Source organism: Alternaria burnsii (genome assembly GCF_013036055.1).
Source record: "Alternaria burnsii strain CBS107.38 chromosome Unknown 753, whole genome shotgun sequence".
NCBI classification, from domain to species: domain Eukaryota; kingdom Fungi; phylum Ascomycota; class Dothideomycetes; order Pleosporales; family Pleosporaceae; genus Alternaria; species Alternaria burnsii.
The window spans coordinates 1-26,429 of NW_024066118.1; the positions used below are offsets into that span (position 1 = coordinate 1).

A 26,429-nucleotide genomic window follows, 5' to 3' on the forward strand; every position below is an offset into this window, starting at 1 on the left:
TATTTAAGTTTATATTTAAATATTTTTTAAAATTTAAATTCTATAGTTTAAAACCTTAGTTACTTACTATTAACTATAATTCTTTCTAATAAGTTAAACTATACTCTTTTTTTAATATTAAGCTTTATAATAACTACTAAGTGTTAAAAGCTTTATAGTAGCTCTCTAAATCTATATAAAATTTATAGCTTTAGTAGTAATTAATAAAAGTTCTAAATAAGAATATATATAGCTATATATAGTAAAGCTAAGTAAGTATTTAGAAATATACTTCTACTATAATATAATATAGTATAACTTAATAGTGTTATACTTATATTTTATTACTAGCACGTTAATTAAACTAATAACTTCTAGTAGTAATATAGTATATATAATAGTAGCGTATAGCTAGTTTAGGTAATAATAAACTTAATAGTAAATATACTATAACTAATAATAAGATAGAGGCGTTATATAGCGTAAGTATATAAAACATTAGAAATAGTAGTTCTAATAGTAATTTAGAAACTTAACTTTAAGAAAAAGTTATAATATAGCTAATACTAGTACTTATATAGCTTTAAAAATACTTTTACTATTAAGCTAATTAAGCTAAATAATTAAGCTTATTAATTTTAACTTATTAAGCTAACTAAGCTAAGCTAGAGTATAGGTATAATATAATTAAGCTAAGCTAGGGTACTTAGCTTGCTTAGCTTAATTGTTGACAAGTCTGTCTAATTGATTCAACGCTGATTGGTAAAACTCGACACATTCAGGCTACGCTGATCGCGCTCAGCTACCGGTCGTAATTCGCTAGCTGTTCCGTCACTCAGCCGAATGGAAGTCTCGAGGGGCGATCTATCGCCCAGTGTTTGCAGCATTGTCCATACAACAACCTTCTCCAAGTCCGATCAGCGCTCGAAATGTGATAGTGGTCGAACATCAAGCAGTTCCTCGGGCGCAACACTTTTTTGATATGTACGCGCTTAATATTTGTCTTACATGCCCCTCCGGGTTGGAAGAGCGTTCTATTGTCAACTCGGCTGCGATTAATGGCGCCGTAGACCATTTCGCGCACCGTATCACGAAAGATCTCAGGTCTTTCTTACCATCCATACTTGCGCAAGGTACGCATACCTAGTCAGCGCTTTCCTGTTGAAGCCGTACTCCGCCTCTTTGCTCCGAACTTTCTTGTCCTTGAAGGTCAGTTCACCGCACTCGTTACCTATGTCCTCAAACTCAAAATTCAACTCTTCAACGACATTAATGATCTCCTCCAGACTGAGCTGCACAAAAGGCCCGGTACCATAGAGGAGTGGGCCAAAGTTAATCCATCTACCGCCAGGCTTCAGCAGTCGGTGAATGGTGTCGAAGTAGGCCATGAGATTGCGGGCCGTGTCAATGAAGAAGTGAGTGACGATGACGTCGTAGTGGCCTGGCTGATCATTGAAGGCGGTATTGAAATCGCCCTCGACGAGCAGTACGGCGGGGTTGGGGGTCATATTGGGCACTATGACACTTCGCGTCATATCGGCTTTCGTGGCATGGTGCGACATCGCTTCGATGAAGGGGTGTATGGTGACAGCATTCGCATGCCTTTGCGCTTCCATGTAGCGATAACCAACGTTCATAAACATCGACCACTCGTTGATCGTCACCTCAAACCCTGCTACAAGGTCAGTAGCTGTGCCGTACACGGTTTAGAACAAATTTACCTCCAAGATTTGCAACATCATGACCCAGCCGGCCGACTCCAGAGCCTGGCAGCAGTACTTTGAGAGATGCACCATTTGGAGACTCTGCTCTAATGGCGCGCAACGTGCTCAAGATGCATGGAAAGGCTTCATTTCTCTCCTTGAGACCTTCGTCGGCCCAATCTCGTACGAAATGCTTTAATGTTTGCGCCGTCGCAAATTTATCTGCTTGCCGCTTGTCCTTCTCGGCTTGCTTGATGTGCTCGTCTAACTCCGCCTGGTCGATACCGTAGAACTCCATCGCATGACGAGCGATGCTCCGCGAGACAGCCGCGTTGACGTATATCAGTTCTTCGATTTCGTCCAGCTTCTTTGTATAGCCAACCGCCTTCTCCAACACCTATGGCATCATCAGCGATTGCGAGAACGACGTCCATGGTCAGCTGACCTTCTTCTGCTTCTTTCCAGTGCTTTTGTACAAGCTTCGCCATCGGTCCAACTCGGCCATGTGACGTTCGCGGTAACTGGTATATGCCCACAATGCTTCGAGAAGTCGGTATCGCGGATGGCTCGTGCCCCATTTACCGCTCTTCTTATCCATCCTCTTGAGGAGGTGCGCCTTCTCTTGTCGATGGCGAGGTGAGTCGTCGCCGTTACTTGAGGGCATGGCACCCATCATCATCGGATCCTGTGCTATATGCGCGTCGTCAATGGCCATGTTGACTTGGGCGGCGCCCGGTGTGCTACCTGTCACATGGGCTTGGCTCTCTCTACTCGGTGTGCCGACGTTGGCCAAAGCCACTGAGCTGAGGCCGGCGAAGATGAGTAGCAACGATGGCTTCATTCTGAAGTTGACTAAGCCATCAAACGGTTCCAAACCGATGCGCTGGATGAACGGATTGTATTCGAATTTTATGAATGAGTACCGTGCTGGCGCCAAGCAGCTATGAATGCTAAGCGGTAGGATTATGCATACTGTGGACTCTCACGTAGAACATATCAACTTCGAGAACATGATGGTACGAACATCTGCGAAAGATGCGGAACACCAAAGATGACACAACGATCAAGGCGACATTACGTGTTGTCGCTCCAGGCCTCGGGTATCGTAATGCCTCACGAGAAGCATGCAAGTGGGATACGTTGAGGGATGGCTTTGCGCGATATGTTATCCTGGAAAACCGCTCGTGCTATCGCGATATGGTGATGGTGTTCGAGGATGTACAAAGACAGTAGCGCAAAGGCGTAGAGAGTGCACGGGCCATCGCCCTACATAATCCGTCAGACTACCCTATGTGGCCGTCGGGACGCACCGCCTTCATACACGACCCTAGACTACACACGGATCTCCAGGGAAGGTCTTGTAACCTTTATTCTTCTGGAGCAGCTGTGATCAAGCAACTTGTTCCAGCCCTCGTCCGCTACACGATATGCAGCGCCATCGCGCTGAACAACATGAGAAGCAGTCCGGAGCATACGCTCCTACTTTTACTGCCACAACTAACACCCACACCCAGCGAATTCACAGGCTATGTCTCTTCTCATCTTGATCTCCCAAACTTGATGGGTCCAATAACCCTCCACCAGTAGCCGACAATATAGTCATAACAATCCTTGATCGAATGCAAGGTTGACAAGGTAAAATATCAGGACAGCTGACCTAGAACGATCTAAAAAAGGCGCGGTGACTCTTCATACATGATTCGTCATTATTTCCAGTCTTTTGACTTCGTTCGGTTCGTCGTTTGCGTCATTGTGCAAGCAATCGAGTCAATGGCTCGATTCAAGCAAGCACAATGGCGAAATTGTATTCACAACTCCGAAGGGCTGATCAGTCGTTATAAAAAATCGTGCGCCACTTCATTTTCCTCTTCCAGGAGCATTTCCGTTGACTTTAGCGCGTTCGAACTTTCTCGGGCTCACCTTCACTGTGACTCTCGCTCAATCGATCGCGACAACGACAACACCACCTCGCGCACACAACTGTCACACCTTACCTACCCCACTACGGTCGTCGTTCAAGACACACAAAATCGAGCTCGCCACTGCGCAAGACCACAGTATGGCTCGCCTGAGTGCTCCCGCCAACGTGACACCAAGAGCCGAGCGCAAGTCGAGCCGCTTCCGAGAGATCTTCAAACATCGACCCAGCTCGAGCGCATCCTCAAGCCCTGACGCCCTGACCAATTCGCTCCTACCCCCAGGATCAAGCCCGATGCCAATCCCGACTATGCCTCCAGGTTTCCGACAAGTCGGTTTGCTGCCCAGTGAGCGTTCCTCGCATAGCTCATCGCGGCTTTTGAAAGATGAAGAGGGTTGCTATATAGATACTGAATCAACAGTAGCTGAAGCACGAAGACAGTCAGTGAACAACGAATCTGCAACGCGCAATGATTCCGATGACCTGAACATTGTCAGTGCGACGCCCTCATATGTGCAACCTACACTGCCGAAGTCGAAGGTGGAGAACAGCGTCAAGAAGAAGGGTTCATTTTCCCAGTCGATGAGGCGCGTTCTTTCTCAGCGTTCAGCCCAGAACACAAACCAAGACATCGCCGCGACCCGACTGACCATGAGTGAGAGAATTCTTCCAACAACAGCGGGTGGTACGGACAAGCGGAGCAGCGTGCCACTGGACTCCTCTCAAAAGATCGCAGAGGCTATGTATAGTGAGTACCTCTTCAAAAAGCGTCAAGTGAGACCTGCTAAATTCGAGTCAGATAAGGACAACAGGTCATTCACAGAAGGTGGTATTGACCATTTCGACTGCTTTGTGCAACAACATGGTAAACTAACGCGCTCTTCATACCCTGGGCTCAACTAATCAGTTCACAGGCAACCACAATTCTCCCAAGAACAGCGACCCAGCCGAAGACGCCAGTCCCAAGAAGAAGAGTACAGATTTCGAGAAGATGCTTTTAGACGACTCTGTGGCCGATCTTCCCATGTCTGGGCAGATTCGACCTTCGGTCGAGACTGCCTACGGGCACGTGGAAACTGCGGGAGACGGACATAGCAGCCACCGCAAGTCCTTTGCATCCAATGTCTTCCACGACGACAGGTCCTTGAGCCAAAGCATTCGCGAGTACGTCACCAGCAAGATTGCAGAAGTATTGGCAGAACACGACCGCGCGCATCGTAGCAACGTTGATGCCAGATCCAACCCGTCAGTACACATCACGATCAGGGTTGACGGGATCGGTCTATTGGAAGCGGAGAAGCCTACTAGGCCCAGTATCAGCGATAAGAAAGACGACATGTCCGCCCAACCTAGCACGATCGGGCCAGTCACTATCACTAGTCCGCTGCTGGCAAGGAACGCCCAGATGGTTGTCCTGACATTGTACGCAGTGACTTTGCTCGGCGCATCGCTTTCGGGTCCGAGGAGTCTGCTGATCGTTATCTGGAGGATGGCGATCGCACTTGGTATGTACACTGCCGTGTTGCAACAGCTGAGTTGGACTAAGAACGTCGAGCGCGACGTATTCTTGGCGCCCATTTTCTTCTTTGCAAGCGTAGCGACCGGTATGGGCGAGCAGCTATTGAATCAGGTGCGCGTGGTTATAATTGCCATACTGGTCGAGATTCTGGATTGCGTTGTGAGGCGTGCTGATGTCCGGATGCATACAAAGTAGATGTGTTTCGGCAGCACTAAGGTTCATGGAGAAGGTATCTGTATGTAGCCTATGGAGATGCAGACCCATCGAAGGCTCAAGCACTACATGAATTAGATCTTGTAACGTGACTCTGTCTCATCTAAATGGTAATATTCCGTTCTTCTCAACTCTGCAGTGAAGATACAGTGTAGTACTAAGCATAGAGAAGAAATAAGATAACCTTACTAAGACTCCATGGCCGATGTCCCACTTAGTCCCCTCTCCTCCACCACGACAGAGCCGACCCATGTGCCCCATCAAAGACGCTAATTCTCCCTCTCCTGTGGACGACGCCTTCCCTCTTCGGCTTGCCAGTCTCCCATCAGGCTCCTATCCTCGCCCTCTATATTACCCAATGCGCGTCGGCGTGTATCGTTGGCTTCGCGATCTACTTGCTTATCCGCAAGGCGTCGCGCCTTTTCCCTTCTCTCGTTGTTCTTCTCCTGGACCCAGATCGTAGCATCTGTGAGTTTCGTGACGAGAAAATTCGCCATAGCGTGAGGAACGGATTCAGGGCCGTTTGGAGACATCGTGGTGTTCTTGTCTTCTCTTCTTTGATGAACAGTACTAGGCTAGAGTGTGATGTAAAGAGAGCGTGTGGTATGAAGTAGTGAGGGTGTCGAAGAGGTTCAAGTGCACGATCAAATCTGTGGAGGCAGCAGACTGTTTGTGTTTACTGGAATGCGCGCGTTGGCAAAGGTGAAGGGACCCTACATTTGCCTTCCATGGTTCGCGGTGGACCTATGAACCACATTTGATGTCGGTGCAGCCTACGACTCTCTTGCGTTGATCATCACCTACCTAGGTACCCTTATTCACTTGACCTGTCCGCTTGCAAAGCCTTTGCGCAACCGCGCTATAATCCTCCTGTATCAGTCAGGCATATAAACCTGCTGCCCTCCATACACATATATTCCTCCCAAAATTCGACACAGGAACATCATTTAGTCCAGGCACTTGCTACTCATGACCAGAGTCGATACCGGTACTACGATAGAGGATCTAAACTCGTCAGTCCGAAACGTGATCTGAGTCTTCTGCGACACTGCAGACATCCATATCCATGACCTGCATTCTCTCAGCGCCGAAAATCTTACCAAGCTGGCACGCAGTACTTTCCAAGACACTGCCGAGGTTATGGGAAGGCCATTACTCTAAATCTATCTAGGTACGTATCAGTATGGTCTCACTGAACCTTCATCAAAACACAGTTGACCAAGGACAAAATCCATGAGCGATCCACGCTGGCTGAACACTCATCCTATCACAATGCTACGTGCTTGCCAGTTCAAGATTTTCCTCACGCTCGGTCCCGGCCTGAGTCACGTTAAACCCACCGCTACATTGACTTCACCCGGAGCCAGGGCGTCAACATCTACAAGGTCATCCCGCGCCTTGCCTTTCTGGTACTGAGATGGTTTCTTCCAGCGCAATCGAGCGCTTCGGTGTCGCAGACTTTGCTAATAGTGAAGATAATACCAAAGTAGAATTCCGATGAGCGTGGATGGACTCGACATCTGCAACCTCAATATTACCCTTCCGCACCAAAGCGCCAGCAATGCGGTCACGTTCGAGATGTGGTTGCCACTTGAGGGCTGGAATAGACTCTTCCGCGGCCTTGTCGGGTGAGGCCGAGCTTCAGGCTTTCACGACACACCCTGTTTCGGTGATGCCGTCAAAGGTGGCTATCCCCTTCTGAAGTCCGCTAGGTCTGTCTTCGTGCGCGTGGTTCTCGTTTCTAGCCGCGACCTCGGTCTAGGCTGCGGCGGCACCCCTGAACTAACCCCGGATTACCACGACCCACTCTCAACGCTAGCCCCATGTACATGATCCGCGATCACAGATGCTTTTTCGAACAAAGCATCAAGCCACAGATCTGGAGAGTATCGAAAGGCTGCAAATTCCAAGCTGAAGTCTCGCAAACTCTTTCGATGGACGCATTGGTTCCTCGTTAGGCAGTTTTCCTGTACGCCCAGGCCGTAACAGGTGACGGTAAGCATGTATAAAGCTGTGAAGCCCGCTGTCCTTTCGATCAACAAGACAAGCTTCGCATCTTCTCGAAAACACACTTCAGAATGGCACCTGCCCTCCGCGCATTTGCGCTTGCACTGCGGGCATCGTCGATCTGCCCGTCGTCCCCCACCTGCCCCCAGGACGACCAATGCTCCCTCACCTCGAATGGGGCCACTCTTCAAGTCAGCTGTGCGACTGACTACTATGGCGGCGATTTGCAATTGGCACAAGTAAGCATGACCAACTCTGCAGTGAGATGTATCGATTTGACCGCTAATCTTTCCAAAGACATCTACGTTAGCAGGTTGCATCCGAGCATGCTCCACGACCACGGGATGCAATGCTGCAAGCTACGTGGGTGGTAACTGCTACCTCAAAAGCACGCTCAATGCGGCTCAGCCCAAGTATGAAATTGCCTGCTTTGTGGTCAACTTTCCATTGACTCAGCCATTAGTTCCAACGTGATCGGAGTAGCTGTGATCTCTAGGGATTCCTCACCAATGCCTATTCCAGCGCCAGATGACCCCAAGCAGTGCCCTACCAGTTTTACCTGCCCGGAGAACGATGGCTGCTCGTACACTGATGGTGCACGTACTCTGGCACTTACTTGTGGAGTTGACTTCTATGGGGGCGATTTCACCAACCAGTACGCAGCAAATCTCGAGGCTTGTACACAAGCTTGCTCAGGAAATGCGCAGTGCCTGGCCGCTTCGTTCGTTGGTGGCAAAGGCGACGGTACTTGCTATCTCAAGAGCACAAAGAACGGTGGTTCTATAAATGATAGTGTGAATGGTGAGTCACTGACCTGACCTGTGTAACATTTGCTGACGACCAAAAGCTGTCTACGTTGTCTCCAGCACCGTGCAACCAAGCAGTTCAGCATCAAGTCCAACCCCGTCGCCTTCCTCGACTATTACATCGACAAGTACCATCTCTTCCAGTAGCACAGATGTCATCATTAGCTCTACCTCAACCTCGACTTCGACCTCTACCCCTACCCCTACTCCCACTCCCACACCTGACCCCACTCCCACACCTACGCCCACTCCTACTTCTACTCCAACGCCTGAACCACAACCTACATGTGGCGTTACCGGTAACCCAAGGCCGGGAGTGACCTACACCAACATTGCCGGGCAGACCCAGGCCACTTGCAGGATCCGGTGCCAAAACTATACTCTTGCAGGCCGTACCTGTCGTGTCTATTCTATCAACTCCACAACAAGGATTTGCACACTAGCATTGGGATTCTCTGCACCAACGTTCGATCAGGCTTTTACCCCTAATCAAAATGCGGCATACACCTGGTACGCCGTTGAATGCCCAATAGGAGGATAGTATCTTCATGTACTTGGTGCGCGATGGTGTACATCGATAGTGCAAGCTAAGGCAGTCTTCGGGCATCAAGTTTAGATGATTCCCAACATATTGTTCATACCCATACTCCCCCGCCCCCTGATGTAATGTCGTCTATCGTCTCCAACTGAAGATTCTCTTCGCCCGCCCCTGACCTCCGCACCCAGCAGACTAGTCCCGGAGTTCTCCTTATCCAAACACGACATGATGATAAACCCCTGCAACTGCGTCTTCTCACACCAATTCAACCTGATGGCCAGTCATCCCATAATGACAACGTTGATTTCAGACTCACATCGACCAAAGAACATCCGCAAGGCTTAGTCTACACAAATGTTTCGTATCATTGGACCCATGTGCAAATTGAATGCGAAGTAATGCAAGTACCAGAACACATGATCTGGAATGCCTCTAGCCTGTGTCAAGTTCCAAGAGAGGTTAGGTGTCCTAAAATTGTCCTGCATCGCGCTTTGCGTTTCGCATGAGGACAAGAATGTCAGTATTTATGGATCGACCATGAGTGCATTGATCAGGACGACACAGCGGACATTGAATACTTGTATCATTTGACTGTGATTGGGTAATCTAACGTGGAGCTATTGAGGGTCGAGAGATGAGAGGTGCGTAAAGTTGGTGGGATGCATCACTCGCCTGTAAACCACGTTATGTTCCCACTCACGATTGCTTGATCAAATGATCCTCCTGGACACCTTCAAGGAAGAAACGCGTCCATCAAATCCACGATCTTCTTACCCTCACGGGAGTAACCCTCAAGATACTTCTCACCGAAGTCTCCTTGGAAGTTGTTGTATGTCGTCTCTGGCTTCATTGAGCAAAGACGCACTGTAGTATCAATCAGATAGTCTTTCATTCCATCCCTAGGGAATTCTGCAGCAATGGCAGCCCACTCGTCCTGAGTCACAGTGATGAGATCGCCCTAACAACATATCAGCTTGGTCTACCACGAAAACCCGCCGTTGAATTAGACTCTACTCACCCAGGATTGCTTTGCAATTTCTGGACCAGCAAGCTCGCAGAAAGTGCCCCCAGACACTAAAGCAACTTCAAGCTCTTTATGAGCTGCAATATCAGGGGAAGTGTGTAAGGCAACAGCATCCCAGAGCAATTGCTCACGGTGCTTGTCCCAGTTCGCGCCCTGCTTCCTGACTAGCTCTCGGGCGACATTGGCTCCATCAACCTCGAAGCGCTTATCGTCAGACACATACTCAGTATCGAAAGCCCTAGATTAAGTGAGCATGTTGTCAATCACATCGAGGAGTGGCAAAGATTCAGGAACTTTGAACATACCAGCCCATGTCATGAAGGATCGCACCTATAGCGAAGGCTTCCTCATCGACGGTGGCCCGTTTCTCAGGAGGCATCTTGTTAAGAATGGTCTGTCCATTGAGCCAAGCTCGCATGACGTGATTGTACGGGCGATCGCTGAGTGCCTCGCGGGCGAGGGATATCGATGCATTGATAAGAGGAGTGTCGGGGACAGTGACACCCGCGATGATGCGAGTAGCAAGAGTACCAACGGCGACCATTATCACGAGAAGATTTGACGTTTGTGTCTTGTGTCTGAAGATGAAGCGATGATTGCTGGGTGATAGAAGAAAGGTATATCGGGTTTTTGGAGCTTCTTATACCTGGACTCCGTGTCCTATATCCGGGCTTAGATTCCACGTTAGCCATTAATGTTCAAGCTCACAATGCGCTCTCATGATCTCGTCTCGAGATCACAGTCTTGGCTTACACTTACTGCCTTCCTAGTCAGGCTCGGTTCATCCCTAACTACGCGCGAGACACTGCTGCCTGGCACGGATTCTGTTCATAATCGGTTAGGATTTCTGAGTATGACTACTTGAACAATCTTAAGCCCTATTAGTATGGAACATCTGACAACCTGCTCACATACTCCACTTATCCGCTCGTCTCAAGTCGTTGCATGTCACCAATACGGAGGAGAGCGGATCGGCTTCGGTTACACAATCAACATCCGATCCGCAAGCACCAACACTTGCAGCACATCTTGGAACGGCACGGACCTGCTACCATTAGGTAATAATAACATGATCAACGCCCAGGGGGATGACATCAACCAGGAAACCGGCAAAAAACAATTGCCGGGATCCCCAGTTAGCTTCCAGGACGCTATCATAAGCATCATCTACGCACTCCAGTGATAAACGTAGTAAGGGTTGATATTGGCTGTTTTCGGTAGGTTAATTATTATTGCACATGCGAATTCATGTCCTGCATCCAATACCTAGACATGTTGTTCAGTTGATGACGGCTCGTGTGGGAGCCGCGATGAGTTGATAGTTTAATTGGACTATTTCGAATAACACGGAAATCACATATTCATGTAGTTGAGCAGACTTTGGTCACGTATACAGAGGGTGCTGAATCTGGTTGGAAACCGAAAGAGGTCGAAACCCCATAAATGAGACGGAAGTACGGATTCGATAGCTATAGAATATGTACGCCACTTTGGAAGCCCCACGTACGTTCTCTTCTTGTTGCTTTGAGTATTCATCATAGTTGGTTTCCCCCCCTTTTGACTTTTGAACAGGCGTACGCTGACCAAAGTCAGCCAGGTCAAACAGACACATACGGAGCCTTCGAGCTACATGAGACTAGACAATATAAGGCGGACAAAACCATGGTTTCGGTTTAAGGCAACAACTGCAGCTGTCCAATGGCGGTAAGTCGTGTTCTCATGCGTATTAAGCAGCTCGAAAGAGTTCAAATAGGGCTACCGATATCGCTAGAGCTTCTAGAAGATGCCGAAGTTCGTTGTTTCGCTGTGCTGAAGTGCACAACCTGCCGGCAACAGCGATGATCGATAGCCAGTGTCAAGGTCATCAGAACGACAGGGACTTAATAGATGCGCAGGACATGGCTAGGCGGGAGCATCGATAACCACGTTTTGCTCGGAGATATTCATACGAATCGGGCCGATGCATAAATGCTAACCAAAAAGCTTATAATTGTGGTTTTCGTACTTTACCCGCGTTATGGCACGCCTTAAAAGAATTATTTCCGTTACCAGTTCTCTCCATACAGCGGGCTACCGGGACATTGTCCACTCGAAATTGCAGAAACCCCACGATTGCAAAGACCAGATTCACGGATTGTTGATGTCAGGTTAGGTGGATACAGTCAGAGTAGGGCGTTATGGCAGATTCTGTGCTTTACTGTGATGCGTGGAAAAGGTTTGGTGTTGTAGAGACGCTGAAGTGATGATCGAGCTCTTGTATAGATGAGTCTACACCATATAGTCGCCTAACTACAAATTCGTGAGTCTGACACCTCATAGCTGACGACCCCTGCTGGTAACAACAGGGACAGGTCTCAGCACGCCATTCAGGTACGGGTTCGAGGAAGTGGACAGAGCCACCGGTGAACAACATATTTCGCATGGGTGGCATAGGCCTGCAATCCTCATTACTCGCATCCTCCTACCACCCCCGGTATCTGTCGCGTCTTTTTGCACCAATCCTGGTTTTCCTTACAGGGAGTGAACATCACAGTCCCGCCAGATTCACTCTTATATCCCGGTACGTTACCAGCTACTCGGAAATCTCAACATCGCCTCAAGATGAACGCTGCTTCTCTCATCGCTTGCACCCGGTGTGCCACTTTAAAAGCACGATGTGACCGCAAGGTTAGTCAGACGAGTTGTTACTCAAGCACCGAGAAGTCGGAATACTGGACGATCGCAACTGCCCCTAACGCAGCAACTAGGTGCCATGCTCTCAATGTGTCTCAAGAAACTATGTATGCCAACCAAGGTGCTCCTCGCGCCGGCGAAGACCTTCTCGGACGCCATCTGCGCGCAGTAAGCCTTTGACAACACCAACAAACACTGTTGGCCAAGATGGCAACCAAAACGCAACAATGGATCAATTTCCTGCCTACATCTTGCCTGACGGTCGAACAAACAATATCGAGCTATACATGCTTGTAGATACGACTTTTCCCCAAGGAAGATCAGATATTACTGGGTACGATGAGTTCATGGGATTTCCATATCCCGTATCCCAAGGTGACGAGCCTATGGACGTGACCACGTCTACTCGCCTCTTCCCATCTATGGCACTTCCGGAGATGCAACCAAACGAACCTCATCTCTCTCCGCGCGGACCTGAGAACAATGGTTTGCACAAGCACCAACAGGGGCTCTTCCACGGTACCAACTACCTCCCGACTCCGCCTCTTACAAGCCCTCGAATGGAATCCAGTGTGTCATTAGGCCTGGCAAGTAGCCAATGGACTTCCTGTTCACAGAAGAAGAACCGAGATATACCAATAGGCAGCCTAGATGCAACAGATGATGTACTTGGCGATCTAGTAGATGTCCTGGCCCGGCCGGATGCTTGGTATGGGTTATCCAGTAACAAGAGCGATAGTACTGTGGCCTTGTCGCATGACGCTCGGGACCGGATAGTGGCCACTGTGCAGTTATTGCTCCAACGTGCGCTGCAAATTGGCAGCTCGCTATCATCGTCTACCGAAGGCCTTTTTGGCCGCATTGTATCGCTGCCTCCCTCGCCCGTGCTAATGCACTTCATTGAGATTTATGCGGCACGCATTAACTCGATTCAACCCTACCTTGGCTTTCCTGAGTCCACCGTCGATATCCAAAACATCTTGAAGATTGAGGCTGTCGACGTAGGCATATTGTTGATCATTATCATCATTACGTATGGCGCTATGCTCACAGACCACCATGAGTCCCACGTGTTCGCACATGGCTTGATTGAGGTGTGCATGGTCGCACTGAATCACGTTCTCGAAAGCCGATGCATTTCACAGCCGATTGTGGGAGGGATTGCATTGCGGTTACTCACACTCTGCGTGCGAAGTGGGAAGGCTTCTTTTATTTCGGTATGTATCATCTGTAATCTTCCTTCGCGTGAAGCTAACAAGAATCAGTATGCCATGTCAAAACGAGGCCAGTATCTAAGTGTAAGTCATCACTATCTTGCAGAAGGAATGAATGTGATGCTAACATATCGGCTAGCTGTTGAAAAGCAGTGGGATATTAAATCCCGGGCCAGGGTTCAACAACCATGGCTTACATGGCGAAAGCCTTTGGGAGAGATGGAAAGAGGTTGAGACAAGCAATCGGTAAGGACCGCATTCTACGTGATCAAGTGATATGAACTGACCTTGGTAGTCATGTAAATGCATGGTTCTATATGGACCTTGAGATAAGCTTGCTTCACGATGTTCCTCCCGTGCTTTCGAACTTCGATTTACAAGTGCCTTTACCTCATGATGAAAATCTCTGGAACGCACAATCGTACAACGACTGGATTGGACAGCCTGGTGCAAACGATATCCAAATGGGTCGCGAGCTACCGTCATTGTACTGTCTTTTCCGGAGCTTTCTTCAAGGTCGACTGACAGGTAGTGATAATGCACCTCCACACCATCTGCGTCTCCTTCTCCACCCTCTACAAGCCATGGTCTTGGGACAGCAACAGCTTCTTCGCATCTTCTATAACGACAGATCGACCAACAGGCATCGTGTCCTTTCCAAGATCAAGGTATTAGGCCGCCTACAAGAGACACAGGATCTAGTTCAAGATTTAGCTACACTTCTCAATCGAGATTCGCAGGCGACAACAAACAGCGAGAATGACCCCTGGGATGTACCAGTGGATTGGGCGGGCATAATCATGCTACATCTAGTCAGCTTAAATGTATGCACAAGCATCCCTGACATAGAGAAATGTGCTAAGGAGGAACCTCCATCATCAGCATCAGCATGCGCTGAGATGTGGACCCGAGTACGTTATTCTGAAGGAGGGAACTACATCTTGTTCCATGCTGGCCAGATCTTCCGGCTCATCGACAATCTGCCGGTTGACGCGCGACCCATATGGTGGCCCGTAGCGATCTACCGCGCATCCATGGCTTGCTGGTCACTTAGGACGATAGAGCAAATGAAATCAGGGATCCAGCCCCGGGAAGTGGGCATTGACGCACTTTTCCCCAGCGATGAGGAACGCTTTCTCAATACCCCTGCGGTGAACCCGGTCGTTACATTTCCAGGCAACAGAAGATTGCCAATCCTTGAGGGCGGTAACAGCTTGCTTTATTGCATCACCAAGCTGGAGAGTCACCCCGCACATCTTGTCAGCAGTGTGTTTGAGAAGGCTCGTTACTTCTTCCATAGATGGAGCTAAAAAGGATGGCGACCTCGCATTGTCATTGTATTAGCGTATGGGGAATTGACCAACAGTATTTAGTTGTAATTGATGTATCACGAGTTGAGCTGAACTACTGGCGAGGTATGTCTCCATTACCTCTCATGTGACCAGGGACGCCCTTCCGTCATGAAGCATTATAGCAGAAGGCTTTTCCCCCTGATGCGATGCGCCACGAGCTGTTCATTGGGGGCTTCGTTACAGTTGCCGTAAGCTGAATCAGCGAGCATTGCTTTGTGGCGGCCATGTCTACAACTTGTCACATCACACTGACGAATCGGGACGATGCGCCGAGCCTAGGACAAATATGATAGGACCAGCGATGCAAGCACCAGAAGACCAGATGGCCCCCTTCTACTATCACAATCAAGTGATGATAGTGTGAAAGTTTTGATGTTCATCGGAAGTTCCGATTGAAATCGGAACGCTGACGCCGGGGCAAAGAAGTCCGCACGCTTGCAGGTCACGTTCCACCCTCGCGAAAATTGAGACCGGTTCAACTGCGCTACCACTTTACCAGCCCAAATGCTTTCGGTCCTTCTCCACATCGCTCGACGTCACGTAACCATTGCGGAGTAACACGATCGCGGAGCACTGAGGACCGGACGCGATAGAAGTCCCCGCTCACGATGACTACCGGGGCGACTTCGGCAGCTTGAACCAATCCTGGAATCTCATTGGCAGTCACACATATAAGGCACCATGAACGTCCCGCCGTTGCACCGGCATGGAAAAGCCGGTGACGGAGATGAGCTTTTAGTGCACTCCGTGAGGTACAATAAGTAGCAATGGCCAGCTGTGGTTTTCGTCTCGCGCGATCGCATCCCTAAGTCCTGCGACAATGCGCTCCGTAATACCTGATCGGCGGCACCCTTGCCTATCACGACTCCTCCTTCTGGGTTCAACGATTGGATCATCATCGCTTGCTTCGGCTACTTCACGAGATGGAGTATCTCGAGAGCCCTTGTGGTCGTTTGTGGACCCTTTGATCGGGACCGTCGGCTCACGCCCTGGTTCCGCGATTGCAGGTGGCAATTCATTTCCTGGTGCAAGTCTACCGTGGGCGATGGCGAAGCCTGGAATCGATACGAGCTACGTTGGACTTCCAAATGGCAGTGCAGTGGACGCAAATGCTGGATACACTCCCCTAGGCAACGTGACGGCCGTGAGCATGACCCACGTCAGCGGATCTGGTGGAGCGCCAACGTGTAGGCTCCCTGCTTCCCCGGTCAGCCCATAGTACTGACAAGAGATAGATGGCTTGATATCGCAGATGCCACTTTTCGGTAGTCTGGCCTCTGTGAATCTTGCCGACAACATGACCTATGCCCAGAATCGCAGTCTTGACTTGGAATCTGCGACAGTAGGCCTATTTACCACGACTCTGCAGAATGGCATCAAGATTGAGATAACTTCCAGTAACCACACTGGATTTATGCGATACACGTTCCCACAATCGGAAGCGACCTCGAATGTTTCATCTACTTTGACAATGGCAGGAGCCGACGCAACCCGTGAACAGGACGCGCACGTACTGGTAGACCTTACGCATGTTCTTCCAGCCTATTCCTCTATGGCCTATTCGCAAAAGTTTCTGCGCGGAGAGCTGCATATTGCATCGTCTCTCAATGCGTTGCCATCGTACCATGGATCTGCAACCTACACGGGCGGATGGCCACAGCCTGATTCTCACACGATCCACTTTTGCGGAAACTTCAGTGTACCCGCAAACTCCGTATTGACCCCAACATCAGACTATATACAGGGCGAACACCCAGGTATCGCACCTGGTGCTGGCACTTTCAGTTGGCAATACAACCCTTTCTCGGCGCCGACCACTCGACCGGTGCTGAGGGGATATCCTGACGTGCGTTCCTACTCTGGAAGCGGAATGGGCCTTGGTGCTCTGTTCAGCTGGTCGCCGACAGAGACACGAGTGAACGGTACCCTTACGCTTGAGTCCAAACTTGGCATCTCTTATATCAGTGCTGCTCAAGCATGCTCACATATTGAAAACGAGCTTCCTGATGCAAGATTATTCGAGGACGTCGTAGACCAAGCGAGACAGGAATGGGAAACGAAAGTTTTGAGCAAAATCCAGATCGGAGACGACGGGGATGCGACAAGCAATAACGTGACGTTGAAACGAATGTTATATTCAGCCCTGTATCAGACGGGTCTGATGCCGACCGACAAAACGGGTGAAAACCCTGTGTGGGAGTCGAATGATTCAAAGCCGTATTATGACGACCACTATGTGAGTTAGCACCTTGACAACAATGTTCTGGAAACTGATTGCTACAGACTCTGTGGGACACATACCGGACCTTGTTACCTCTGTACCATCTGATCTTCACAAAACCGTACTCTCGCGTCCTATCTGGGTTGATTTCAATCTTCACCGAGGAAGGCTATCTACCGGCCGGACGGGCAGCGAACTGGAACGGCCGAGTTCAAGGTGGTACACACGCAGATATCGTGCTGGCCGACGGTTTTGTAAAGAGCGTTCGCGCATTATCCGGTGAGGCAGGCCGTGGCGAGCTTGACAGCGCGATCGATTGGCAGGAGGCCTACAGGGCAGTGATGAAAGATGCAAATGTAATGCCTGAGCGCAACCTTGATCCGGTAGCATTTGACGGAGCGACCAAGGAGGGAAGAGGGGCTTTGGATGATTATCTGTCCCTCCAGTTCATCACGCGCAATCACACTCGCAGCATCTCTCGTGGCGTCGAGTACCCGCAGAACGACTTTGCGATTTACAGTATGGCGCGAGGGCTTAATAAATCTCAAGATGCGGTCGATCAAATGCATGCCCGGGCGAGCTGGTGGCAGAATCAATGGAATCCCACGGCTAACACAACTCTTGACGGTATCGGCACGTTCACTGGATTTCCAGGTGCCAGAAATGCCGACGGTACGTGGAATGTCACAGCGTATGACCCACTAAGCTGTGGTACTTGCGGTTGGGATGCCGACATATATGAGGCCAAGGTCTGGGAGACTGCATTTAGTGTCGCTCCGCACGACATGGCTCAAGTCATCAACCTGATGGGCGGTGATGAGGCTTTCGTCCGTCGACTAGACGCCAGTTTCGTCCCTGGTTTTGGCACATCGGTTGGTGCGAATAACGACGCTGGATCCGCCCTTTTTAACCCCGGCAATGAACCATCTTTCGCGACGCCGTTCCTCTACAACTACATACCTGGAATGCATTGGAAGACAGTCAATCAGACACGCGCCACAGTCGACTCTTTCTACAGCGATGCGCGCAACGGGTACCCGGGAAATATTGACGGCGGCGCGCTACCCAGCTGGCTGATCTTCAATCTTGTGGGCATGTACCCCATGCCCGGTCAGCCACTCTATCTTCTATCCTCCCCACGGTTCTCATCACTAAACGTATCTCTCTTCAGCGGAACGTCGGTTGAGACTTCCCTGACTGTTTTGGCACGGAATCTGTCAAGCACGAGCTATTATCCGCAGAAAGTCACTTGGAACGGGGAAGACCTCGACCGAGCTTGGCTCAAGCATGGAGAGATCGCACAAGGAGGTGAGTTGGTATTCTACATGGGCGAAGAACCTGCGAGGTGGGACGTTGGTGAGCGGCCGTGGTCTTTGTCGGCATGACTGTGAGGATGGTTAATGATCGTTGAGTGAGCGTAAGAATAAACTTCGTTGTTGTGTGCGATCAAGTGTTGTGAGAATGAACTTATGTATATGCATCTGTTGACAGCTAATAGAGCTGAGGCTGGGTAATCGAGATGCTGGTATACTACTTTGCGCGAAAGCCACAATGGGTAGTCTTGCCGAACGATAACCTGGCAAAACCACAGGTGAGGGGTTGCTGGCGTGTCCCTCTACTACCATGCATTACCCGCGGCCTTATATGGGATAGGTGCCCTACACTAATCCTTTATCCTTCATTCTGTGCGACAGTTGGCTCTCAACCTTGTATTTTTGGTCCGAGGCGATCATCCTGTGTTTGTTTGTAACAGTAGAGTAGGATTAGGCCCAGAATGCTCTTCGGCCTAATGACTATACTCTCTTACTTTCCGGTGGCCCAAGGTAACTTTGCCTAACACCACCAAAATCAAGAATGACTTTTTGTAGGGTGATGCCAGGCTCGAGTAGCCACACCATAAGAGTGTGCTTGCCGGGCGCGATTGTTGTATTACTTACACTAGCCCAAGCTGCATTGGAAACAGTTTGATCCCACCCTACCGGAAGGGCACCGCCATCCTGGTCGATCACATACTGCACCACTTTTCGGGGTGAGTCATCAATAGCGACAGCGTACTTCAAAGGCCGAGTTGGATCTGTATTCAGACCCTGTCCTAAGATCATAGTTATGTTGGTTGGTGTTGTCGTGGTTGTGTTCGTGAAGCTATAGAAATCGTACTCAAGAAGGGGAGCGGTAGTTGCGTTCACGTATGACGGCGCAAGAGGATCGCGTAATGCGACACCATTTAAGGTTTTGCCGTACCATGGAATGATCGTGTATGCGGATTCTGAGCCATTGCTGGTATCGCCGACAAGACGGGAATAATGACTCGCTTCCATAGCGACATAACCGTCTGACTCCACGAAGCCTTGAAACCCTGAAGGTACAACTGTATTGTTTATTGGGAAAACCAAGGATGGTCCTAAGCCATTGGAAGGGCCTTGTTGCTGGCCATAGCCAGTCGAGGAAGTAACTTTGATTACTGTACTCGATGAGCCACTCGGGGCAGCGACCCAGTTGACGTTGAGAAATATCCGAACATCCGTATCACCGGGAGAGATGGTGCCTTGGTGAGCCGAATCACCGTTTTCGAATGTAAAGTTCACATATGACGGCCCGGAAATACTCCAGACGGTGGTGTCAGTCCCCATGTTGAACAAATCGACAAACCTTGTTCGTCCATACGGGTCTGCCGGGAGGATGGTCAATTGGTTCGAGAATAGTGCGTGGTATGGATCATCACCTGGAACGCTGGCATTTGTACCCTCTGTAGTTACTCCGAGATCGCCAGCATAAGATCGTTCAAGCGTTTGAACATACCTGACTGGGGGAGAGAGCTGTCGTTTTGGTTGATTCCATTGGACATAGCCAATATGGGCTTGGTCCATCATATGATCCCACTTGCCACTGACGAGTGAATGATATCGTACGGTAAGGTTATGATCTTCTTCGAAGCCATCAAGCACCTTCTTGGCGTAGCCATTTGCGGAGTTTCTTCCCTGGATTCCATAGATAAGATTCTTTGCTGAGTTCACATTGACTTCGTGTACAGCCTGTCCAGCAAGGATAGGATGGAGTATGAGCTCAAAGAAGGCTGCGTGGTATGAATCAGGCAGGCTGGAATTGATTGCCAATGCCAATTGTGCAAGTTCTGCCCACTCTTGGAGTACAATGTCGGCTTCGTTATAGTTAATGACTGAGTACGTATCTGGTTCGATGAGCTCAAACTTCCTTCGACCAGCGAGTTGACCGAAACGATCTAGTAAATAGTTGATATCAGCAGCATAAGACTCGCCGAAAGTCTTTGATGCCCAAATTCGTTCCCAGGTTGAACCGCTGTCGGGCGCAGCCCATTCAGTGTAGTCGTAGGCCATATCCAGGAAGAAGGTGAGTGGAATCTCCACTGGCTTTATGTCGCCCACGTTGACGATCCAAATCTCTCTTGCATCGCGTTCATAAGCCATAGACATCTGCTCCCAAGTCCTCTGTTGCTGGATTGTGTTGTGCCACTTGTAATTTCTAGGCAGGCCATCATAATCGAAATGAAAGTAAACACCAGCACCTCCCGGGCGGTCGCGGTCATCTGCGTTTGGTAAACGTCGAATATTGCCCCAATTGTCGTCAGACCAGAGCAGAGTGACATCGTCGGGAACTTTCATCCCAGCCTCGTAGAAGCCTTGTACTTCCTTGTACAAACACCACAGCTGCGGAATACTAGCCAAGGATTGATTCTCACCATAAACGTCAGCCAAGATCTCACGCTGCGTGTCGACAATATTCTCTAATAGCTCAGTCTCAATCGAGGCGGATAGAGCGGTATCTCCACTTCCGCGCATGCCCATCGTGATGATGCTTTCGTAAGGCTTGGCCCTGATTGCGCCATCACGCATGAAGGGGACAATGGAAGCGTTGTTTGTAGTCCATTGCCACGGACCATTGCCAAAGAGTGACCACTCCATCGTGGCACGCTGAAAGGGCTCGGTATGGCTTGTCCCGATGACCACGGCGTATTCGTCCGCGAGGGGCTGATTACGTTTGTCGTCGACGAAGAACATTTGAGTCCAGTCTCCACCTGCGGGCCACAGATAGTTGGCTCGCAATCTCAAGACCAACTCGAAGACAAGTGCGTGAAATTCTGCACCGTAGATGGGCGGCTCTCCTGCTCCGGGAAACTTGGCTGTGATCCAGCCTGAGAGTGCAGGAGCGTTGTCATTGATATAGAAGCCACGGTACTTGACAGACGGTGTTCCTCGAATTCTAGTTGTACGCATTGCACTGACTGTGTGGCAGCTTTTGGGAGGTACGTCAGCCCAAAAGTACCAAGGTGAAACACCAATCTGCTCTGAAACATCGTAGAGGCCGTATATAGCGCCCCTCCGATCGCTTCCAACGATCACGAGAGCCGATTCAATACCGGGTAGTGGAGACTGAACTAGTTGTGATGAAAATGCTTCCCATCGTCCTGTGATCGACTCAACGTCCAGATTTCCACTACCGATCATCGAATCAATGATGCTTGATTTGCCGATTGTTCCTATGATAATGACACCACCAGTCGATCTGTTTTGTGGTTTTGGAAGACTGAAGCTGGTAATGCCGGTGACATTGAAGATCATCGATGCGTCATGAGACGTTTGGTTTCCGTATAGGGTGACTGTGCCATTGACTCCAGTTACACGACCAAAGTCCAGGGCGAGGTCGCCTGCAGCTCTCAGCACGGCTGGCCATTCCTCGCTGGCTATCAGTATCTGTACCGAGGAGGTCTGATTGCCTAAGAACAGTTCTCCTGACGATGGACCTGAACAGTTGACAGTGTTTTGGCGGGCTGCTAGTGCTGGGGCGACCACCAAGCATCCCAAGTATAAAGGTAAGACAAGCATCGTTACGCATAGAATGACTGGTAGTTATTCAGGAACTCCTCGAGCCTACGGGATATATGAGAGTGCTGCAGCCTTGGCTGGGGTATCCCCGCATCTTCACTTTACCCGCAATTGCCGGACCACGAACTGCCACTCCGCCTTAGGCCTAGCCATGAGGTTCCTGGCTGCTGGATCTGGAGAAAGTAGTGTGATAGAACTCTGTGAATGCACGTCCATCCCGCCCGCTCTAGGACATATGTCCTCGCTTGGCGAGTGGTTCAGCCGTCTTATCGATTACCAAGTCACGTTGTGTGAGATCAACAATTACCCACCGGCAGCGCTCTTATGATCTACCGAACCGAAATCGCCTGCATTTAACCCGACTTTCCGTTAGTATCTGCTCAGCGTTATGTTGGTGCCCGCTACCGTGTGAGCCTTTTACCACTAAACTCGTGCCTTTGGCCGCTCCAAAGGATCAGCAATTAACACTTGCAGATCAGTCTATGTTCCAGTGCCCGGGGGATCATTCGCTCGGAATACAATGAGCCGGTATGTCTTTGTCTGGCAATCTTGGTCATCACTTCCACTTACAGCCTTTGCCACGTTCTATGTTCGGTGTATCCATCGCATGCTCGCAGGTCTTTAGACTGATGTTGATAGATGAGTTTCTAGGAGATCAGTCGTAAGGTTATCTCGCGACGAAGACTCCCGTCGTTCCTGACTTTTTGACGGTCCAGAGTAGCTGGGATATCCGCATGATGGTCATGAGCCTGTGTCTCTACGCGAATATCTCGATGCTCGACCGAAAGATTCTTCAGCCCGATATCTGGCGGCTAGTTATCAAAGCCTGCTCACATTCGGCCCGTTGGAAGCGGTGGTCGAGGCCTCCATAGCAGAAGAAATGCTGCTTAAAGGAATCGGAGTGGCAAGTTGGTTATGACTAGCGACCGCTTAGTAGACATTATGCACAGCTGTCTTTCTTAAATCGAAGAATCTCAGCCAGAAGCGTTAGGGACATGGTCTCAATGGTTTGCTGCATCGCCATCATCGCTGAAGCATTAGTTAACGCGCACGCAAGGATGATTGTAGGATCTTCCATGCCTAAAGAAGGGCTCTTATGGTCTGTGATCTGGACACCGCCAATCAAAGAATCATTTCGAAGAGAGATGTATGAAGATGGGTGGTACCCGTCGACAATCGAATCTATGGCTAGTATCAGAACAGTATCATCCTTGCGATATGCCTGCGAACAGGGTCCGCCGAATGGCGGTAGAAATCGCTCGGCTAGTACGCTACAGTCTTGCTTCGCCTATGATATCGATCCCAGGATGTACGTCCCGAAACATGACACCTTACGATCGTCAACCTAGACTCATCCATTCCGAGACAAAGCAGCAATCGGCGGCTGATGTAGAGTTTGTGCAGGATGTAGTGAAGTCATACACGAAGGAGCCTAGGAGCATCATTCTTACAGTTGTCTCCGCGAAGAACGACTACGCCAACCAGATCGTACTGTAGCTAGCTCGAGCTGCCGATAGGAATGAGGCTCGAGCACTAGGTTTGATTACAGAGCCAGACACTTTGATTCCGGGTTCTGAAAGTGAGCGGATGTACCAGTCGTTCGCTTGAACGATGACGCGCGAAGGACACTATTACGCTATCACCAATCTTTGCGACAACGAACCTACGGAGACTTACAGTCCAGAGGTAAAGGTGTTGACACGCATGGAGTTTTTCGGCTGCATCAAAGCCCTAATGAAGCGCACACACGGCTGCGAACTTCCTGGCACTTTCAGTCCAATGATAACATCCGACCTCTTTCTTGAGCAATCGCAACCCTGGCAGGCGCTTGCTATACAACACATGGAGAATGTGGCACGAGCGGTGACAAGGTTTTTGCAGCACCTCGTATCTTACATTGCAGATGCCTCCACGAGCGATGCACTGTTTCGAACATTGGTGGTTTGGGCACCTAACAATTTTGCGAGTCGGCCCCTTAATTACTAGTAAAATCTCTGACGCTAGGCTATTTGAAGCGAAATTTGCTGCAACAACGGCCTCTCTCGTCGCGTTATATTGGTTAGGCTATCTGTATTGATATAAGAGATGATGATACATAGTGAGCAGATCTTCAAGCCCACGAGAAGTGTTCCGAATGCAGGTATACACCGCCGGACCTCACACCCTTGAGTATTGCCAGATTTTCCTTCGCAACTGCATTTCTAACGTCATTCTGCATAGTAATCGGCCCGCAGACGTACACGCTCAAAGACTCATCATGTGCTCTTGTCAGTTCAGTCTGCTTCTGTATGACATGGGGCAAGTTTGGCCGACCAGCAAGCTCTTCCGTTGGCACTGTAACCTGGTCGCTTTTGGCCTCCACCTCAATGTTGCCTGCTGAAGATGAGGTGGAAACCGATTCGTAACCTCTCGTACCTGCGGCAACGACCATCCGCTCTGCTTTATCAGTCAAATGGATTTCGATATCGATGTCGCTGGGCTTCAATTGTGGAGAGTACATGGCGAAGAGTTCAGCAATCGTTTCCAGAAACCAAGTGCGATTAGCGATATCGCGAGTAGCCAGGACGACGCGTAGCTTGCGGCAATGCTCAACGCCAGATTGCTTCTCTTCGTCGCTGGGCGAAACATTGCTTCCGGTCGACATGTCAGCCATGCTTGTAGTGCTTCGCTGCCTACAGAAGAGCTCGAGAAAGGGAAGTATCCAGCCCGCGCCTGATCCACCTGCGATGACGAGCAAGCGATCTGCATCGTTCAATCTTTGCATGTTGATACCACCATATGGGCCATCGACCAGGATAGGCAGAGAGATTTCTGGATGCTCCTGAGCATGTTCATAGAGCTTCTTCGTCAAGCCATGCGAATGCCGTATGTAGAATACCAGCTCGGACTTCTCACTCGACTGTGTGGAAGGCAGAGAGCAAATAGTGAAAGGATGAGAAGAGAAAGCCTGTAGACCAAAACTCGTGAACCGTAGGAAACAATGCTGCCCTGGCTTCCATCGCATGTTAACCGATGGGACGGTAAGGCGTATGAAACCATTGCCCTCGATTTCCACGAATGCCTTTTGAGTGAACCCGTATTCGAACGCGGTGCGAAGCCACGGATAAACGAAGCACGGGACGTATATCGCAGCTGTTGCAATGAAGTAGTGCCTATGAGCACGTCAGCCCTGCTAAGTATTTGATAACATAGGCACTTACCAGGAAGTGAGCGTATAGTCGCAATGCCAGAAGAATACGACCACAAAGACAACGACTGCAGTGAAGTGCGTGGCTTTAAAGAACTCGTAACCCATCCGCCTGCGATTGTTGGTCACGATCCCCTGATGTATAGGTATTGATTGACTTACCTCATCACACTGTGTGAGGCGAACGTGAGCCAGGCCTGAAAAACAAGTGCAACAATGCCGGTCCAGTAGAATAGTGTGTTCATCATCGTGACTTGCATCACCATGTCGTGCCATCTGATGTGATATACAATAAAAGGGAATGTGTGCATCAATGCAAGCAGGAAGAACGCGTACGCAGTCCAGCGATGGAAAACTTGAATCTTCTCATGGGATACTCCAGTCGCGAGGGTGATCCAGTTTGTCTTGCTTGCCGTCGCACTGTCAAGGTCAGAATGTTACTACTGTGTGAACTATGACGGACATACAAGACGAAAGGCATACAAGCCAATGCCATCCAGCCCGATCTGGTCCCTAGTGGTGGTGAGCCGCCGAAGTCTTCGCTCGACCAGTAGTAGGGCTGTGGTACCAGGTCCATGCCTGGAGACGATATCGTCAGTGAGGACCCCCCTTGAGAGGACATCATGGATGCGTGACTCACAACAGAAGTATACTGCACCCACAGCTCCAAGTAGAAGGACGCCGACTGGTGCCGAGTTCCATCGCAGTGTTTTGATGTGGAAGCCACGATATGACAGGTATCGAATGAAGGCTATAGACTTCTGCCAGACGAGAGGTCCTCTAAACTTGCGATACCCCAACATTTGTGATGATATAAGGTTTCCGATGATGAACATTCCAAGCCCACTCAAGAAGAAGGCTATGGTTGGCAAAGCGTAAACGTAGTCAGCGATGTACCTGGGAAATGGTGTTAGTACATGCTCAATGATGTGCGACAGGCGTTTGCGTACCAGAAGTGCCATTTTTGCATGTAGTAGCTACATTGCTGTTCAGTAAAACCGTCGCAGGTAAAGTCGCGACTACCCGTCAGTTGTAGTGGGTACGTGAGCCAGCTCGCCATGGTAGTTGCTCTTGCATCAAGCGTAGCGTGAATTCTTCGGTCCAAAATATAGAGCGCGAAGGACGGCGGGTTAGGGTTAGGGTTAGGGTTAGGGTTAGGGTTAGGGTTAGGGTTAGGGTTAGGGTTAGGGTTAGGGTTAGGGTTAGGGTTAGGGTT

General features: G+C 49.7%; 9 protein-coding genes across 9 annotated transcripts; 4 read left to right on the forward strand and 5 right to left on the reverse strand.

Annotated features, from left to right (window-relative positions):
• Positions 1–1,079: 1,079 nt before the first annotated feature.
• GT037_008109 (uncharacterized protein) lies at positions 1,080–2,523 on the reverse strand (the record flags this gene model as incomplete). Its single annotated transcript, XM_038933156.1, has 3 exons — positions 1,080–1,651; positions 1,701–2,079; positions 2,128–2,523. 3 exons carry the CDS (start codon positions 2,521–2,523, stop codon positions 1,080–1,082), a joined length of 1,347 nt encoding a protein of 448 aa, XP_038783821.1.
• A 1,218-nt stretch (positions 2,524–3,741) lies between these two features.
• GT037_008110 (uncharacterized protein) lies at positions 3,742–5,314 on the forward strand (the record flags this gene model as incomplete). The annotated part of the gene is made up of 3 exons (XM_038933157.1): positions 3,742–4,348; positions 4,400–4,465; positions 4,515–5,314. The coding sequence occupies 3 exons, from the start codon at positions 3,742–3,744 to the stop codon at positions 5,312–5,314; spliced, it is 1,473 nt and encodes a 490-aa protein (XP_038783822.1).
• Positions 5,315–5,601: 287 nt separating this feature from the next.
• On the reverse strand, positions 5,602–5,865 carry GT037_008111 (uncharacterized protein; the record flags this gene model as incomplete). Its single annotated transcript, XM_038933158.1, has 1 exon — positions 5,602–5,865. The coding sequence occupies one exon, from the start codon at positions 5,863–5,865 to the stop codon at positions 5,602–5,604; it is 264 nt and encodes an 87-aa protein (XP_038783823.1).
• Positions 5,866–7,410: 1,545 nt separating this feature from the next.
• GT037_008112 (uncharacterized protein) lies at positions 7,411–8,686 on the forward strand (the record flags this gene model as incomplete). Its single annotated transcript, XM_038933159.1, has 4 exons — positions 7,411–7,578; positions 7,637–7,752; positions 7,803–8,140; positions 8,187–8,686. The coding sequence occupies 4 exons, from the start codon at positions 7,411–7,413 to the stop codon at positions 8,684–8,686; spliced, it is 1,122 nt and encodes a 373-aa protein (XP_038783824.1).
• A 730-nt stretch (positions 8,687–9,416) lies between these two features.
• Positions 9,417–10,251, reverse strand: GT037_008113 (uncharacterized protein; the record flags this gene model as incomplete). The annotated part of the gene is made up of 3 exons (XM_038933160.1): positions 9,417–9,641; positions 9,702–9,945; positions 10,013–10,251. The coding sequence occupies 3 exons, from the start codon at positions 10,249–10,251 to the stop codon at positions 9,417–9,419; spliced, it is 708 nt and encodes a 235-aa protein (XP_038783825.1).
• Positions 10,252–12,607: 2,356 nt separating this feature from the next.
• Positions 12,608–14,904, forward strand: GT037_008114 (uncharacterized protein; the record flags this gene model as incomplete). The annotated part of the gene is made up of 4 exons (XM_038933161.1): positions 12,608–13,597; positions 13,646–13,678; positions 13,734–13,840; positions 13,890–14,904. The coding sequence occupies 4 exons, from the start codon at positions 12,608–12,610 to the stop codon at positions 14,902–14,904; spliced, it is 2,145 nt and encodes a 714-aa protein (XP_038783826.1).
• An 862-nt stretch (positions 14,905–15,766) lies between these two features.
• GT037_008115 (glycoside hydrolase family 92 protein) lies at positions 15,767–18,552 on the forward strand (the record flags this gene model as incomplete). The annotated part of the gene is made up of 3 exons (XM_038933162.1): positions 15,767–16,133; positions 16,182–17,182; positions 17,230–18,552. The coding sequence occupies 3 exons, from the start codon at positions 15,767–15,769 to the stop codon at positions 18,550–18,552; spliced, it is 2,691 nt and encodes an 896-aa protein (XP_038783827.1).
• Positions 18,553–18,960: 408 nt separating this feature from the next.
• On the reverse strand, positions 18,961–22,026 carry GT037_008116 (uncharacterized protein; the record flags this gene model as incomplete). Its single annotated transcript, XM_038933163.1, has 1 exon — positions 18,961–22,026. The coding sequence occupies one exon, from the start codon at positions 22,024–22,026 to the stop codon at positions 18,961–18,963; it is 3,066 nt and encodes a 1,021-aa protein (XP_038783828.1).
• A 2,110-nt stretch (positions 22,027–24,136) lies between these two features.
• GT037_008117 (uncharacterized protein) lies at positions 24,137–26,273 on the reverse strand (the record flags this gene model as incomplete). Its single annotated transcript, XM_038933164.1, has 6 exons — positions 24,137–25,178; positions 25,227–25,325; positions 25,376–25,633; positions 25,681–25,792; positions 25,854–26,110; positions 26,164–26,273. 6 exons carry the CDS (start codon positions 26,271–26,273, stop codon positions 24,137–24,139), a joined length of 1,878 nt encoding a protein of 625 aa, XP_038783829.1.
• Between the last annotated feature and the right edge of the window lie 156 nt (positions 26,274–26,429).